Source organism: Phocoena sinus, chromosome 1, assembly GCF_008692025.1.
Source record: "Phocoena sinus isolate mPhoSin1 chromosome 1, mPhoSin1.pri, whole genome shotgun sequence".
Taxonomy (NCBI): domain Eukaryota; kingdom Metazoa; phylum Chordata; class Mammalia; order Artiodactyla; family Phocoenidae; genus Phocoena; species Phocoena sinus.
The window spans coordinates 61,004,043-61,019,456 of record NC_045763.1 but is presented as its reverse complement, the minus strand read 5'-3'; the positions used below and the strand labels follow the sequence as shown (position 1 = coordinate 61,019,456).

The window sequence follows — 15,414 nt, the reverse complement described above, 5'->3', positions numbered from 1 at the left end:
TAATCAGATTAGAAATTCATTAGTTCTTTAGGTCACATTAAGAGATACAGAGGTATATTTTTTCTAATAATAAAACTTTCCATTTGTTGAGTATTTTTGCTTTTCAAAGAATTGGAAGTGTTCATGTGAGTTCCAGTCAGCATACCATCTGTAGAAGGCAGTTCTATAACTCTGAATTGTAGCTGAAACACGTTTAACTAATATTATTTGACAGAAGGGGACATTGAGGCCACAGCAAGAGTCTGGATCATGTGGTTAATTTAATGGTAAGACTGGTACACAGAACTTGGGCTCTGGGCTAGATAGACCTGAATTAAAATTCCAGCTTGACCAATTATACCTCTCACAAGTAGCTTGACCAATTATACCTCTTACAAGTTACTTATTTTCTCTGTGCCTTGGTTTCTTCATTTATAAAAAGGAAATAAGATTATTGTGAGGACTAAATGAAATAGCGTGTGTAAGCAGGACCAGCTATGTAATTAGTGGGGCCTGATGCAAAATGAAAATGTGAGGCTCTTTGTTGAATGATTTTTAAGAATTACAAGCTGGTGACAGCAGAGCATTAAACCAAGTGTGGGGCACTTCCAAGGGCAGGACTTTGTGCAGCTGCACAGTTCACACACCATGAAGCTAGGCCTGTGTGTAAGATACATGGTATTTATAGCGTAAATACACTATATATAGTATAAATAGCATAGTCGGCACTCAATGTATGGCAACTGTTGTCTTTTCTTTTCCTACTTTCATTCAGACTTCTCTTCCCTGAATTAAAAAAATGTAGATTCGTTGTAATCGGTTGTTTTTCACCTGTAGCATTCCAAAAAGTGATTACATTTTAAAAGTAAAATCTCCAAGCTTTAGTAGAAATTATTGTGCTTTATCATGCTGCACACAGTATGTTTATTTGTACTATGTTTATTTTTTATTTACTTATTTTTTTAACATCTTTATTGGAGTATAATTGCTTTACAATGTTGTGTTAGTTTCTGATGTATAACAAAGTGAATCAGCTGTACGTATACATATGTCCCCATATCCCCTCCCTATTGCGCTCCCTCCCACCCTCCCTATCCCACCCGTTTAGGTGGTCACAAAGCACAGAGCTGATCTCCCTGTTATGCGGCTGCTTCTCACTAGCTATCTGTTTTACATTTGGTAGTGTATATATATCAATGCTACTCTCTCACTTCATCCCAGCTTACCCTTCTGTACTATGTTTATGATGTCTTCTTGCACTTAAAAATTATGAATGACTTAGATTTTTTCCATATTTTACTTGACCAAATTTAACATTGTTTTTTGTAGTAATCATTTAAGAAAACTCTGTTTTCTCTTAATGGCCCTTTTAATGCACCACTAGAAATGCCTTATGAAAATAGAGTAACTTGATTTATATGCCTGAAACCCATATTAGAATTTTCAGTTACCTCCTTGGTCTTTACACTTCAATCACTACTCTATAATTTTTATGTGAAACTATACAGTTCTTAAATGTTTTAAATATTTTCCTCCTTTTTTTTCTTGTTAAATATGGAAAAAGTCTTGCTTTAAAGGGCACACACACATATTAGAGAGGTCTGAGTTTTCAAAAGAAAAATGAGTTAGGAAGGTAAAAAATACAAAAAATATTTTTATTATGAGAGTGAATTACGTAACCTCCTTCAGCCTCTTTCTGTCTGTTTGTCTTCTATCTATAGACTAGGGAGGTTGGACTGATATTAAGTGCCCTCCAGTATTTTAATTCTTAAAGTCTTGTATTTCTATTTCTTCTGTTTCCTATTTCTTTACTCTCAGTGCCAGGCTTACTTTGTGTGCATGTAGAATTGTATCATTTGACTCTCTCAAAACCTTTTTGAATATTGTTGGTGGGTGGTAATGTTCTCATTTTATAAGGAGAAAAACAGAACCTCAGGAGAGAGTTAATGAATTGTCCAGATTCACACATTTTAATAAAAGTTAACATGAAACTCGAACTCCAAATTCTGAGACCTATTCCTAGTATTCTCTTTCCTGAATGCTGCAGAGCTAAACAAAGAAGTGGAGAGGTTAGAAAAAGAAAAAGAGATGAAAGAAAACAGTGTAGTAGTTGTGGTGTGCTGGAAAATGTTTAAGAGCTGGCTGGGGAAGGGGAGGGCCCTGGTTTGTAGTGTTTGCTCATTTCCCTGGTGTAATTATCCCCACAATTTCAACCTATCAGTGTGGTGTCGCTGAAGGTAGAGTTTGGAAGATATGCACACAGTAATGAGCCAGGATGAGTATGCTCCAGCATGCCACTGGTAGTGGATAAATATTACACTGTATCATGAAAAAGGTTTTGAGAAACTGTCTCCAGATTTATAACTCAGGGGAGGGGGGAGCATAGTCTGGGGACTAGTACTATTGGTTTAAATGCTCTTTAGGTTTTCTCGTGGTCACTCCAAAGTTTTCATCTCAGCATTCCAAACCATTTCAGCCTGAAACCAAGGCAGAAAAAACCAGGAATTCAAAAGGAATTACACTTAAGTACTTTCCTTAATATAACCATTGAATGTTTAAGTTTTTATCTCTCAGTTTGAAAGACACCTGATGCTGTTAAGAGTTACAAATCAAAACACTTCCAATGACTATAAATACATTCTTTGAAAGAATCATGGTATTTTAAGTTTGATAAGCATGTAAACTAAAACTTAGTAATCCTCTCATTAAGTCAAGCTATATAATTTATGTATTTTTTGAGAAATAATGTAAAAAAGGCCTTTAGAGTGTTCAGAATAACTGTATGCTAATACTAACCCTACTATTCAAAGTAGGGGAAACAGAGGGCATTGATCTCAGTGGATTTTAAATGTGCTGATTCTGGGAGAAAAAAATTTTGTAATAACTTATTAATTATTCCTGTTAACAGGAATCATTAAATCAGAGAACTGGATTGAAGTTATGATATTTGTGGGGGAGAGGATATATGAACAATTTTTAACCTAAGATGCCTGTGGTAAAGCATAATTTAAAACTTTATTAACTTTTTAAAATCTCTGGAGGATTAAAACCTCATCTCACTACCTGATTAAAGACACCTGTCTGATTTATTTAACCTTAAATCCAACATTTGGCCTAGATCAAGGCAGGATGGGAAGATTATCTTAAAAAACCCTGTCTCAGGGCTTCCCTGGTGGTGCAGTGGTTGAGAGTCCGCCTGCTGATGCAGGGGACACGGGTTCATGCCCCGGTCCGGGAAGATCCCACATGCCACGGAGCGGCTGGGCCCGTGAGCCATGGCCGCTGAGCCTGCGCGTCTGGAGCCTGTGCTCCGCAGCGGGAGAGGCCACAACAGTGAGAGGTCCGTGTACCGCCAAAAAAAAAAAAAAAAAAAAAAAACCTTTCTCAGCTTCAAGAAGGGTATTAGGAAACTTGGGAGATGTCAGGAGCAGCTGGGATCCAAATAATAAATGACTCAACAGCATAAAGGAAAAAACTGGAGAATGAAGATAATCTTGTCTGATATGTTTAGAAAATAAGGACGGTGATACGTGAAGCTTTGAATAAGCAATAATAAAGTGAAATCTTTATAAACCATATTAAGGGGTTAGAGAAGTCAGTGGGAGCTTTGCCTAATTATCTGAAGAATGAAATAAGAGAAATTAATTTAAATTAAATTAAATTAATTTCTCTTACTAATTAATAAGAGAAATTAATTTTCTGAGAGTATTAATATCTTGATGTCTTACTTTCTAACCTTAATATGACTCAACAGATGAGATCTTATTCAGTGTTCTGGCCTTAAGAAAGAAAAGCAGAGTCTACATTGGAAAACCAGATCCTAATTTAAATAGGTCAGAGGAGCAGCAATTTTTTTTTTACTACATGGCACTTATCAATAGCTTTTGGAGCATTTCATAAATGTTTCCTTCCTAACTGCTCTTTATCATTCTGTTCATAGCAAAGCTTTATCTCTGTATTACTCAAAAATCAGAAGATAAAACTTTAAAAAAATGTTTCCACAAATCGAGGGGAATATACAGTTTAGTTCTTACACTGTCAATTTCACCAAAGGCCTTGGTAAATATACCTAATCCATTGAAGCTCTTTGTAACATTCAAAAGCTGTGCTGCAGAGCTAAATTGGAGTTGGGAGTGGGCAGAAGGAGGTGCAGGATAAACCAGAAAAAACTATTCCAATTCATCAATTTTTCTTTATGTGAAATGGGCATTTTACCAACCATCAATTACTATATGTTGTAGTTCTTAACCAATGAAAATAATGATAAAATCCCTAAAAAGAGTGCTCTACTCCATTCAACATGGTGACAGCATTAATGTGTCCCAAACTACATTAATGAGGGAAGGCAAACCACGGATTTATGGGACTTTCCCCAAATATTTCCTGAAAATTTATCAATTATAAAAGCTCTACTCACCTGCTCTGGATAGCCATCCATACTCCTTTGCCCTTTAGTTTGAATTAAGCACCGTCCAGGCTGAGGTCCCCGGGTGGCCTGTGAAGAGGGGATCTGAATAGGCAATGGTGACTGAAACTGCTGGATGGTCACTTTGTTTATGTTTCCCTCATATGGCTGCTGCTCCCGGCTACGATGTTGAAGGCTCTGGGACCCCATCAAAGTCTGGATGTGGCTGCCTGCCTGTGGAGAAGATAATCTGTCAGAAGATTTGTGGTGTTGAAAGGATGTGATTAAAGTAGAAAAAAAAAAAGTACAGAATACCTCTCCAGTAAGTAAAGTGGCATCATTTGGGCTTTCAGCCATGGCTAGGAAGCATAATGAAAAAACAGTAAGGGTCTGCCTGCTGTGGTTTGTGAAAATGCTAATATCAGAGCAAGGTCATGTTAAATACACTTGTCATCTGATGGCTTGCCAAAGCTTATTTTAGCCCCCATTTTAAGGAAACAAAGTTCAGTTTGGAAAATCTCAAGAAGAAAAAGAAGTCACAACTTAAAAAATAAAGTGGAGTTCTATCTGGCATTTCATTTAGAATAATAGCAGGGAGAGAGATGTAATATATGAAACATCAGGGAGAGAATTATAGAAACTACTTTCTAATTCTGCAGCAAAAGAATTGAATTGCATATTTGCCTTTATGCCACACACATGTACAGGAAGCTTGTTCAGGTGAGTATAATCAATATTTATTAATTTTCTGCAATATTAAATCAAGAGTATGGTTTTTGCAATCTTTAGGTTCCATTAAAAATTAATCATGTGATAAATTCCTGCGAATATCTGTAGCCTGTAGAGGCACTAGATATGGAAAGGTCTTTAAAGTGAACTCTGCATGCAGATCATCTTCACATGAGCTTTCAGAGAGACTCATCAGTACCTCATTTAAAACAACAATGATCATTTATCAGCCCTTGAGGGTGGTTGCTAGAGGAGAAAGGGCATGCTTACTTTGGTCTCCCATCTTTAAATGACTGGTGCCTAATCCTGTTTCTCGTTCATTCCGATTTTCTTACCTTCATTCTAGCACGGGCTCCTTGAGTCATTCTACCTGATATCTTTTCTGTCAAGCAAGCAGTTCTGTTTGTGAGCTGATAACCTAGAACATGCCATTTATTTATTTATTTAGCCATGCCTCGCAGCTTGTGGGGCTCTTAATTCCCCGACCAGGGATCAAACCTGTGCCCCCTGCAATGGAAGGGCAGAGTCCTAACCACTGGACTGCCAGGGAAGTCCCCTAGAACGTGCCTTTTAAAATTAAGTATGGTTTAACATGGAGGTCTAACATGGGAAGTGAATGCTTATCTTTAATACTTTTAAACCTACGTTTTAATGCTGCGCTTGGTACTTCACCCATTATTAGGGAAGGATCTGAGGAATTACTTCCTGAATCCATTGTCTTCCTTTTGACCTTTTAAAGGTAGGCAATTTGGAATTTAAAAGTAAATTTCACCTTAGAATTCATTAGTCAGGAAAGTTTGTGAATTTTCCTGACTAATCAAGATTTTTAATTACTATGAAAAAGTCAGATTGGAGGTATAAAGGAAAAATTATTAAACAAGTATTCAAGGAAAAGATGAATTTTAATTATTTTAAAGTTCTTAAAGAAGAGCAACATAAGAGACATAGGAGATGACAGTGATCATGCAAAATCATTTGGAGAGGGAAGGCATGTTGTTTGATTCCAAACAAGAGGTAATTTCAGTGAAGAAAATATTCAAAATTATTATTTAGCAATATGCAAGGGAAAGAAAAAATCATTTGATTATATTTTAGATATCCAACTGATTGTCTTATCATGTACAACTTTTTACATTCAAAAACAGTAAAGATATTTCAGTCATGAGAAACTGGAAGAAAAGATGCAAAAAAAAGTTTCAGGCTATAACAGCACAATAACAAAACAATTATCAATCTAATACTGTCTAATGCAACCAGGGATCAGAAAATTACGACATCATAAACACAACTAAGATAACCTCATAAAGGGCAAATGTGTATTTCTCTAATGTATCTATTTCCTTCTCAGAAATCTAAATGAAAGATGTCACAACTTTCTCAGCCATTCTAGAAGACTGAACACCCTTCTGGTCGAGTTTTTCCTTGTTGCAAATTCAATTCTCTCCTACCTCCTTGGAATTTCATGTTCTCTTGTTTGGTAGGCAAGGAAAGCCATGATAAACCCAGTATCACATTTGGGGCTGCTGTACTCTGAATGAAGTCACTGGCCTGATGAATTATTTAGTTAGAGAAAACGATTTCCTGGAGCTAGAGGAACTGGGGGTGTAGGTGGACTAAGGCTGACTGGCCTGGCTACTGAACAAGCAATTGATTTTACATTTATATCTGCTTCTCACATCCACTGGTATAATACTCATGGGTCTTCAGTTAGTCCTTGAGCCAATGGGAAAGAGGAAGACTGGTTGTTTAATTGAAAGTGACAGACAAGCAAAGAAGTTGTATACCCAGAAAAACTTAGAGAGCTCCAGAACATAGCTCTAGTCCCACAATGCATAATCCATTAGAAAGTCAATATGACTGCTTAATAATAATTTGATTAGAATATTCTGGTAATGGTCTATCTAAGGGTAAAAAAACATAGATATTATAGAACTATAATAGCCTTTAGACTTATTTTTATGGTTTATTTTTTCCTTCTGATGGGACAGTTTAAACTTTAATTATGCTTTGATTTGAAACTCTTTGAGGGCAAGCACCACATCTTACTTACCATCTTTAATAACCGGCACAGTAACTGGCACTTAAGAAACAATGGCTACTATTCAAATACTAGGTGCTAGATAATGTACTAAAACTTACCTTATACATATTGCCTCCTTTAATCCTTACAATAGCATTAAGGGATAATTATTATTAATTACTATTACTTAATTTTACTGAGGAGGAAACTAAGGCTTGGAGAGGTTAAGTAACTTTCCCCAGTAATTTGCACAACTGGTAAACTGGCCGGACTGGGATTTGAATCAAGGCTGTCTGGCAATCAGAGTTCATGCTCTTAAACACAAAATTACATTGCAACCACCATTCCCCAGAATTTTCTCTCTTCCTACAATAGTTGAACTATGAAATGAAAAGAAACCACAGAAAGGAACAGAAGGATCTGATTGTTAAGGAAGGATATATTAAATTTCTTTAGCAGCTCTTCAATTTGCCAAAGGGCCATTCCTACATATTGAATTAGGTCTATTATCTAGTTTAGATCCTACGTATTTGACTTAGAACTTTACACTTGAGCAATTAGGAGGATACTCTGTGTATTTAGTAATCTTTCCATGATTATGAAATAATGACACTCATGTTCACAGATGGCTTGGCAAAGCATAAAATGGGCATGGAAGGAACATTCTGTAAAATGATTCTGTTCACATCAGTAGCAGTTTTTTCACTCTTTTTTGGGGCTACCGGGTACAATAAATGAGGATGGGGAATGACAGCTATAGAAAGCAAAGAATTAACACTAAATTCTTTGTGAAGGTAAGCAAATATGAATGACACAAGACATCTAAAGGGACAATTATGGTGTGGAGGGACTGTAAAGATTAAGTTATTGTGACTGGCACAGAGGCTTAAGAAAGGTAATAAGGGTGCTCATGATGAAGTACAAAGGACTGATGAAAATGTAGGAAATATCGAGACTGGATTTGTTCAGATAGAGGGTTAGCTATGAGGACACTGACTCATACTGAAGGAGAATTTGAACATGAAGGTTTCTATAAAGGCTGAGGTACACATTTTGAATGATAAAAAGGAATAGAGATTTGACATTTGTTTTGAACTTTCAATGGGAGGTTGGACAAAATAACATGTATTTGAGAATAGTGATGGAATATGATGTTTTCAAGTTGACCCAAAACCATACTGTCAAGGTTTATGGGGAAAACTTCAATATCCATAGGACCCAAGGAAATATTTATGTCAAAGCCACAGAAAAGAAATGTGATTTGATACCAAATGGCACTGTTCATATGCAATTCATCTCACAGCTCATCAGGCTTATTATGTGGAAATTTGAAATGTTTGGGGGGTTTTGTATGGTATAAAATAAATGACTTTTTCACTACAACAAAGTTTTGGTTCACACTATTTTCTTAGAAAAGAGTGTTAGACTGAGAAGTTTATTACTCAATTTGGTTATCAGTTTTACTACCCAGCTTTGCTCTTAGACCACTTGTGGTGCTCCCAAAAATCAAACACAGCCTCAAAGGATGACAGTTTATGCCACTGAGAATATTCAAATGGGTACAACTCATTCTCTAAAATTAAGTTCAAAAGAGTTCTAAAGATGTTTGGAGTCAGCGTCAACAATATAGAATTACATACAAAGGATAATTAAGTAACTGATTTCAAGGAAACATCAGCACTCATTTAAATGAGTCAGTTTCAGTAATTTTGCAAAACAACAACAAAACAGTCCTATCACTTTCTATCTGCACCATGTACTCTGCAGTGTTTCTCCTTCCTTTGTTTTTTTTAACATGCACTTTAGGTTTTAGAAATTGAGACAGTAGGATTTCTGCTTCTGGTATGTGGAGTAGATACACTGTTCCCTATTCCCTCCATTAAGAACAATGAAAAACTCTGGACATTGTACATAAACAAATATAGGAAAACTCTGGGAAGTAGACTGAAGAAGCTAAGGACCAAGTAACAAGATGGTGGTAAATTTCTCAGGTTTTATTTTTGTGTCATATATCCCAGGCTAGGAGTTGAAAAAGTGGGTATCCCCTAAAATGCCAGCCAGTGCAGACAACAAATGCCCTAACAAAAGCCTACTCTCCCTAGCCAAAGAACCAGGAAAAAGGGGCATCCTAGCAAGACAGAAAACTTTTAGATTGCTCTACTACAGCCAAACAACATGGAAAGGACTGTGGTCCCATCCCAACAATGCCAGCAAAGGCCAAGTGGGAAGCTGATACTTCTACCCTTATAGGGATTTAACAAGGCACAACACTCCTGCTGGGGTGGTGTCAGAGAAGGCCAAGTAAGGTGTCATTGCATTCATCCCCACTGACCAGTAGTAAGCCACTCCTCACCCAGTGGTGTTAATGGAGACCACATAAGCAGCATGAACTTACACTCTGACCCAGCAGTAATGAGGCACTCCTCTACCTTACCATTAGGGTGGTTAGAGGAGGTCTTAGTAGAGAGTCAGGATTTTCTCCATCACCCAATTATAATGAGGCTACTCCCACTGAGGTATCAGTGGGGCCATCTGGGAGCTGGAACTTCAATGCCCACCTAGCAATAACTTTGGAGGAGAGGAGACTTTGCCTCAAGTGTCACTGGATGCTAAAGGGAAAAATTGGACTTGTACCTCCACTTGGCCAAAATGAGGTGCTCCACCATTCCTCAACTGAAGTGGTGTCAGAGAAGGCCAGCTGCAACAGATGGTTAAATATAATCCAGAGTTTTATAACATAATATGAAAATGTCTAGGTTTTAATCATACCAAGAACCAGGAAGATCTCAAACAATGAAAAAAGACCACCAATAAAGGCCAACATTGAGAAGACAGAAATTAGAATTACCTGACAAAACTTTTAAGACAACAATTTAAAAAGTGCTTCAATGACAAGTTACACACATGCTTGAAAAAAACTAAAACATAGAAAACTTCTGAAGAAGTTTTCTTAGAATTATGTCTTAGCAAAGAAACAGAAGATGTAAAGAAGAAACAAATAGAAATTTTAGAGCTGGAAAATACAATAACTGAAAAGCTCTGTGAGTAGACTTAACATCAGAATGTAGAGAATAGAGGAAAGAAACAATAAACTGAAAGATAAGACAGTAGAAATTATCTAATCTGTAAAGGAGAGAAAACACATTGAAAAAAAATGAACAGTCTCAGAGACTCTGTTCAAAAGTTCCAACAGTAATATTATCAAAAAAGAGGAGAAAGAAAGTGGAGCTGAAAAATTAAAAGAAGAAACTATGGCTGAAAAATTCTGGAATTTGGCAAATCTTATAGATTTAAGAAGCAGAGAGGATCCCACACAGGGTAAACCCAAAGAAATCCATGCACAAACACATGATAATCAAACTTGTGAAAACTAAAGACAAAGGAGAAATCTTAAAAGCAGCTGGAGAAAAATGACGTCTTACTTATAGAGGAAAAACAATTTGAATGACCATGGACATCTCATCAAAAACCATGGAGGACAGAGGAAGTGACACAATATTTTTCAAGTGCTGAAGGAAAAGAATTGTCACCCCAACATCCTATACTTGTGAAAATATTCTTCAGTAATTAAAGGGAAATTGAAACATTCTCAGATGAGGGAAAATGAAGAGAATCTGTCACCACTAGACTTATCCTAAAATAATAGCTAAAGGAATTTCTATAAATCAAAAGAAAATGATAAAAGAAGAAAATTTGGAACATTAGGAAAGGAGAAAGAACATGGCAAGCAAATATATGGGTAAAAAAAAAGCTTTCTTTTTCCTCTTGAATTTTCAAAATTATGTTTGACGATTGAAGTAAAATTATGTTACTGTCTGAGGTGATTCTAAATGTATATAGAGGAAATATTTAAGACAATTATACACTGAGGAGGGTGAAGGGACATAAAAGAAGGTAAGGTTTCTATACTTCAGTTGAACTGCTAAGTGATGATGCTAGTAGACTCTTATAAGTTATGTATATGTAATGCAATACCAGGAACAATAACTAAAAAATCTACACAAAAAGATATACTAGAAACACTGTAGAAAAATCAAAATTAAATTCTAAAAAGAATTCAAACACCTCAGAAGAAGCAGGAAAAATAAATTAGAGAAGCAAAAAAAGAGAACAAACAGAAAGAAAAGAACTTAAATTAAGACCTAAACCTTAATGTGTCAAATTAAATTAAATGCATAGAGATTAAATACACAAATTAAAAGACAGATCTTGGCAGGCTGGATTAAAGAACATTATTCAACTATATGCAGACTATAAGAAGTCACTTCAACTATAACGAGCTAGGCAGGTAGATTTTAAAAGAATCAAAAATAAATATCATGCAAATATGAATTAAAGGAAATGAGAGGTGGCTACATTAATACTAGATAAGGTAGATTTCAGAGCAAAGAAAATGTACTAGGAATAAAGAGGAATTTTATAGGATGAAGAAGAGTCAATCCACCAAGAAGACATAGCAATCCTAAATGTATACACAACAAACAACAGAGGTGCAAACGTGTAAAGCAAAATTGATGGAACTAAGAAAAAAATAGACAAATTCGTTATTGTTACAGTTGGACATTTCAACACCCTTCTCTAAACAACTGATAGAAGAACTAGACTGAAAATTAGCAAGAAAAAGAAGAATTCAACAATACCATCAACCCACCAGATCTAATTATCACTTACAGAACATTCTATCTGACAGCAGCAGGATACACATTCTCTTCAAGTTCCTACAGAATATTTACTAAAACTATATCCTGATTTGGAAAACAAATCTCAACAAATTTTAAAGAACTGAGATCACACAGAATGTGTTCTCCAGCCACAATAAATCAAACTAGGAATGAATGATAGGAAAATAAAAGGAAAATATTCAAACACTTGGGAGCTAAACAATGTAGTTCTAAATAATTCATGGATCAGAGAGGAAGTCTCAAGGGAAATAAAACAATACATTGAACTGAATGTAAATGCAAATTTGCAAAATACAGGTAAAGTAGTGCATATACTAGAAAAAAAGACACCTCAAATCAGTAATTAAGATACTACCTCAATAGCTTAGAAAAATAGAAGTCAAATAAACCAAAAGCAAGTGAAGGTAGGAAATAATAAAAAAGTTCAGAAATTGATGAAACAAAATGAATTACAGATAAAATGAATAAAACAAAGAGCTGATTCTTTGAAAAGATCAATAAAATTGACATACTTCTAGCAAGACTGAAAAAGAAAAAGACACAAATTACCAAAATCAAGAGTGAAGGGGATATCAATAAAGGCCCTGCAGACATCATAAGGATAATAAGGTATAATACTACAAATAACTCTACATAAGTAAATTTGACAACTCATATGAAATGATTCATTTCCTCAAAAAACACAAACTACTATAACTCACACAATATGAACTAGGTAATTTGAATAGTCCTGAAACTATCAAGGTTGGATATAATTTTAAAACTTCCAGGAAAAAAACCTCTGGGCCCAGATGGTTACACTGGAGAATTCTATCAAACATTTAAATAGGAGTCAACAGTAATTCTGCACATACATACTTTTCCAGATAATAGATGAGGCAGAGAAGCGTCTCAATTTGCGAATAAAACCACATAAGGACAGTACAAAAAAAAAAAAAAAAGAAAGAAAAAGAAAACTGCAGACTAATATCCTTTAAAATACTGATGCCAAAGTCCTTAACAAAATATTGGCAAATAGCATTCAGCAATATATAAAAAGAAACATCAATGGCTGAGTGGGGGTTACTTGAATAATACAAAGCTTTTTCAATATTTGAAAATCAACTAATGCAATGCCTTGTATTAATGGGATACAGAAGAAAAATCATGTGATCATATCAAACGAAGCAGAATAATGTTGTCTTGAAGATAAGAGTGTATTTATGTCAAGCACCTTACTACAATGCCTAATATGTATCGTAGATACTGTTTTATGATTATGACAACCAAACTGTTAAGCTTTATTTTTTTCCTCTTGTGGTGTTTGTATTCAGCTAGGGCAATTTTGATGCCAAAAATCTATGTTCTCCCGTTTGGACATTAGAGGACAAACTTTTACAAATACATGAAAGGGAGCTCTGAAGCTTGAAGGAGAGGGGGTAGGAAGTTGCTGTTTCTCTTGCCCTAGGGACTTGGTGACAGTGCATTCTGCTGGCACAGTGCAATATTGGGGGATGGGATTCAAATTATTTGCTGATCTTAAATTTTTTTAGAGCCAAATACTGGTAATATACTCCAGTGCTTCAAATGATAGATAAAATAGTGAGGCAATAGGGCCTTTCCCTTCAGTGCATATGCCTTAGGACGGCAGCTGGCTGATATGTGCAGGCAGTCATTTGTGGCTTAGTGTAAATCTATAAGCAAATTTTTCTGTGATTAAATGTCAACTTATAAAACATAGCTCTGGAATTGGAAATTATTAATCAAAATGAAAAAATAACAGAGGATCCATAATAGAAAAAATGGTGAAATTAGAGCTAAATCTACACATTCTACCTACAGTTTGTTGTGTGATGATGCTGACTTTTACATTCCTGAAATAAAATGAAAAGGAAGGTGTTAGCACTAACAATAAAAGTTTGACAATTACTTATTTTGCCCTTAAGATTTCTAGGAACCTAAAGGTAGTGGAGTAAGTCAGATAAAGATCAAGTGTTAAGAAATGGCACCTTATCATTTTGACATCCTCTATTTGGCAGCAATCCTTGATCATCTGCCAGTTGTCATGTGGCTTAGGTCTTCAAATTACATACTCAATCACGGACATTTTCATTACAATGGATTAATTTCACATTTTACTTTTGCTTTTATATTTCTTCTGAAATGAAGATAGTATAAATGTTATTGAGTTAGCTCCATTTTCTGAAGTAGAATAGTCATTTGTGTTAAGGAACACCTATGTTAAGAATTGATGAAGTAAGTAGTTTTAATCTAGCACTGTTTTCTATTGCTTTGATCTGTGACAAGATTTCTTTTTTTTTCCTCTTACTTAATAGCCATTTGATAGACACTCTTCAGGTTTGCACTTTTATTAAGGAAATAATTTAGAGTCAGTCTGGATAAGAACAATCTCCTGATTTTATGACAGTAATGTCCCACACTACTGGAGATAGCTATATTGTTGCACTGGTATTAGGAGATAAAATAACGTGCTTTGTGAATTAAAGAATTAATGTTGTATTAAGTACGAAAATCCAATACAAAAGCGACTGTGAAACTAAACAATATTCAGCTGTCATTCTTGCTGTAAGTTAGGGAAGAATTTTCCATTCACATTTCTACAACTTCCTGCCTGCTCTATTTTTTAGAACAAATTTAATTACATAATAGGAATAGAGTAAGTTTTAAAAATACCTATGAATTAAATAATACTAAAATCAACTGATTAAAATATATCATCCTGGCTGTTCAGATTAACAAAAGGAGTATTTGAAATGGATCATTAAATACAGAAAATTATTTCATTGATTTTTTTCAAAAGCTTCTTCCTGATTTAGCCACTAAGTGTATGGAACTGCCTCTGACATCCCATTTTCATGAAATTTTTGACTTCCTACTGGCCATGTACTCTTGCTTTGGCAATTAATTCTTGTTTAGCAAGCAAGTCTTTATATATTTTCAGCCTTCTCTCTCTTATATAAATAATTTCCAATTATAGGGAGATTTGAATCTAATTGGATGTATTCATTCTTATTTCTCTAGTATAGCAAAAGGCATGGCTTCATGGGCACACTGGAAAAGGTAACACAATCATCAATCAATAAGCTTTTTTTAAAAAGGGTACATTTAGTTCATCTGAATAACAGTTCTGATACTGGTAAACCCAAAAGAAGTGCAATATGAAATTCTCAAGACTAGATTTGAACCCTTAGCTTACAATTCCTGTAATTGTTCTTTGGAATGTTGTATATATTTTAACTTGTACAACCCCAAACAGTGCATTTTTATCCTGTTCTAGAACAATGACATATTTATTCCATAAAGACCATGCTGAGGCTAGTGTGATAGAGACAGAGGCATGTATTTGTTAGGGAGGGAAATTAGTGGCTGTCTTAATATAGACACTAAATATAAGCATCAAAAATTTCAATGAGCCTTCAATACATGTTTGATAGATGCCTAAAAATGTCATCAATAGTTGATCCTTAATCACAGAAGTCCCCTAAGATATAATTTTCATCTACTTATTTTATTCCTAATCCTTCCTAACCTGGAGTGATATTTATGACAGTGGGTATGTTCACCTCTCAGGCAACTGGTGTGATTGGAACTGTTGCTTA

General features: G+C 35.1%; 1 protein-coding gene across 1 annotated transcript in view; it reads right to left on the bottom strand.

Annotated features, from left to right (window-relative positions):
* LRRC7 (leucine rich repeat containing 7) overlaps positions 1–15,414 on the bottom strand; it is a 514,499-nt gene that overhangs the window by 48,207 nt on the left and 450,878 nt on the right. The window contains exon 24 of the mRNA XM_032604391.1: positions 4,397–4,618. Coding sequence (XP_032460282.1) covers positions 4,397–4,618 — 222 coding nt within the window. The remainder of the gene's footprint in view (positions 1–4,396; positions 4,619–15,414) is intronic.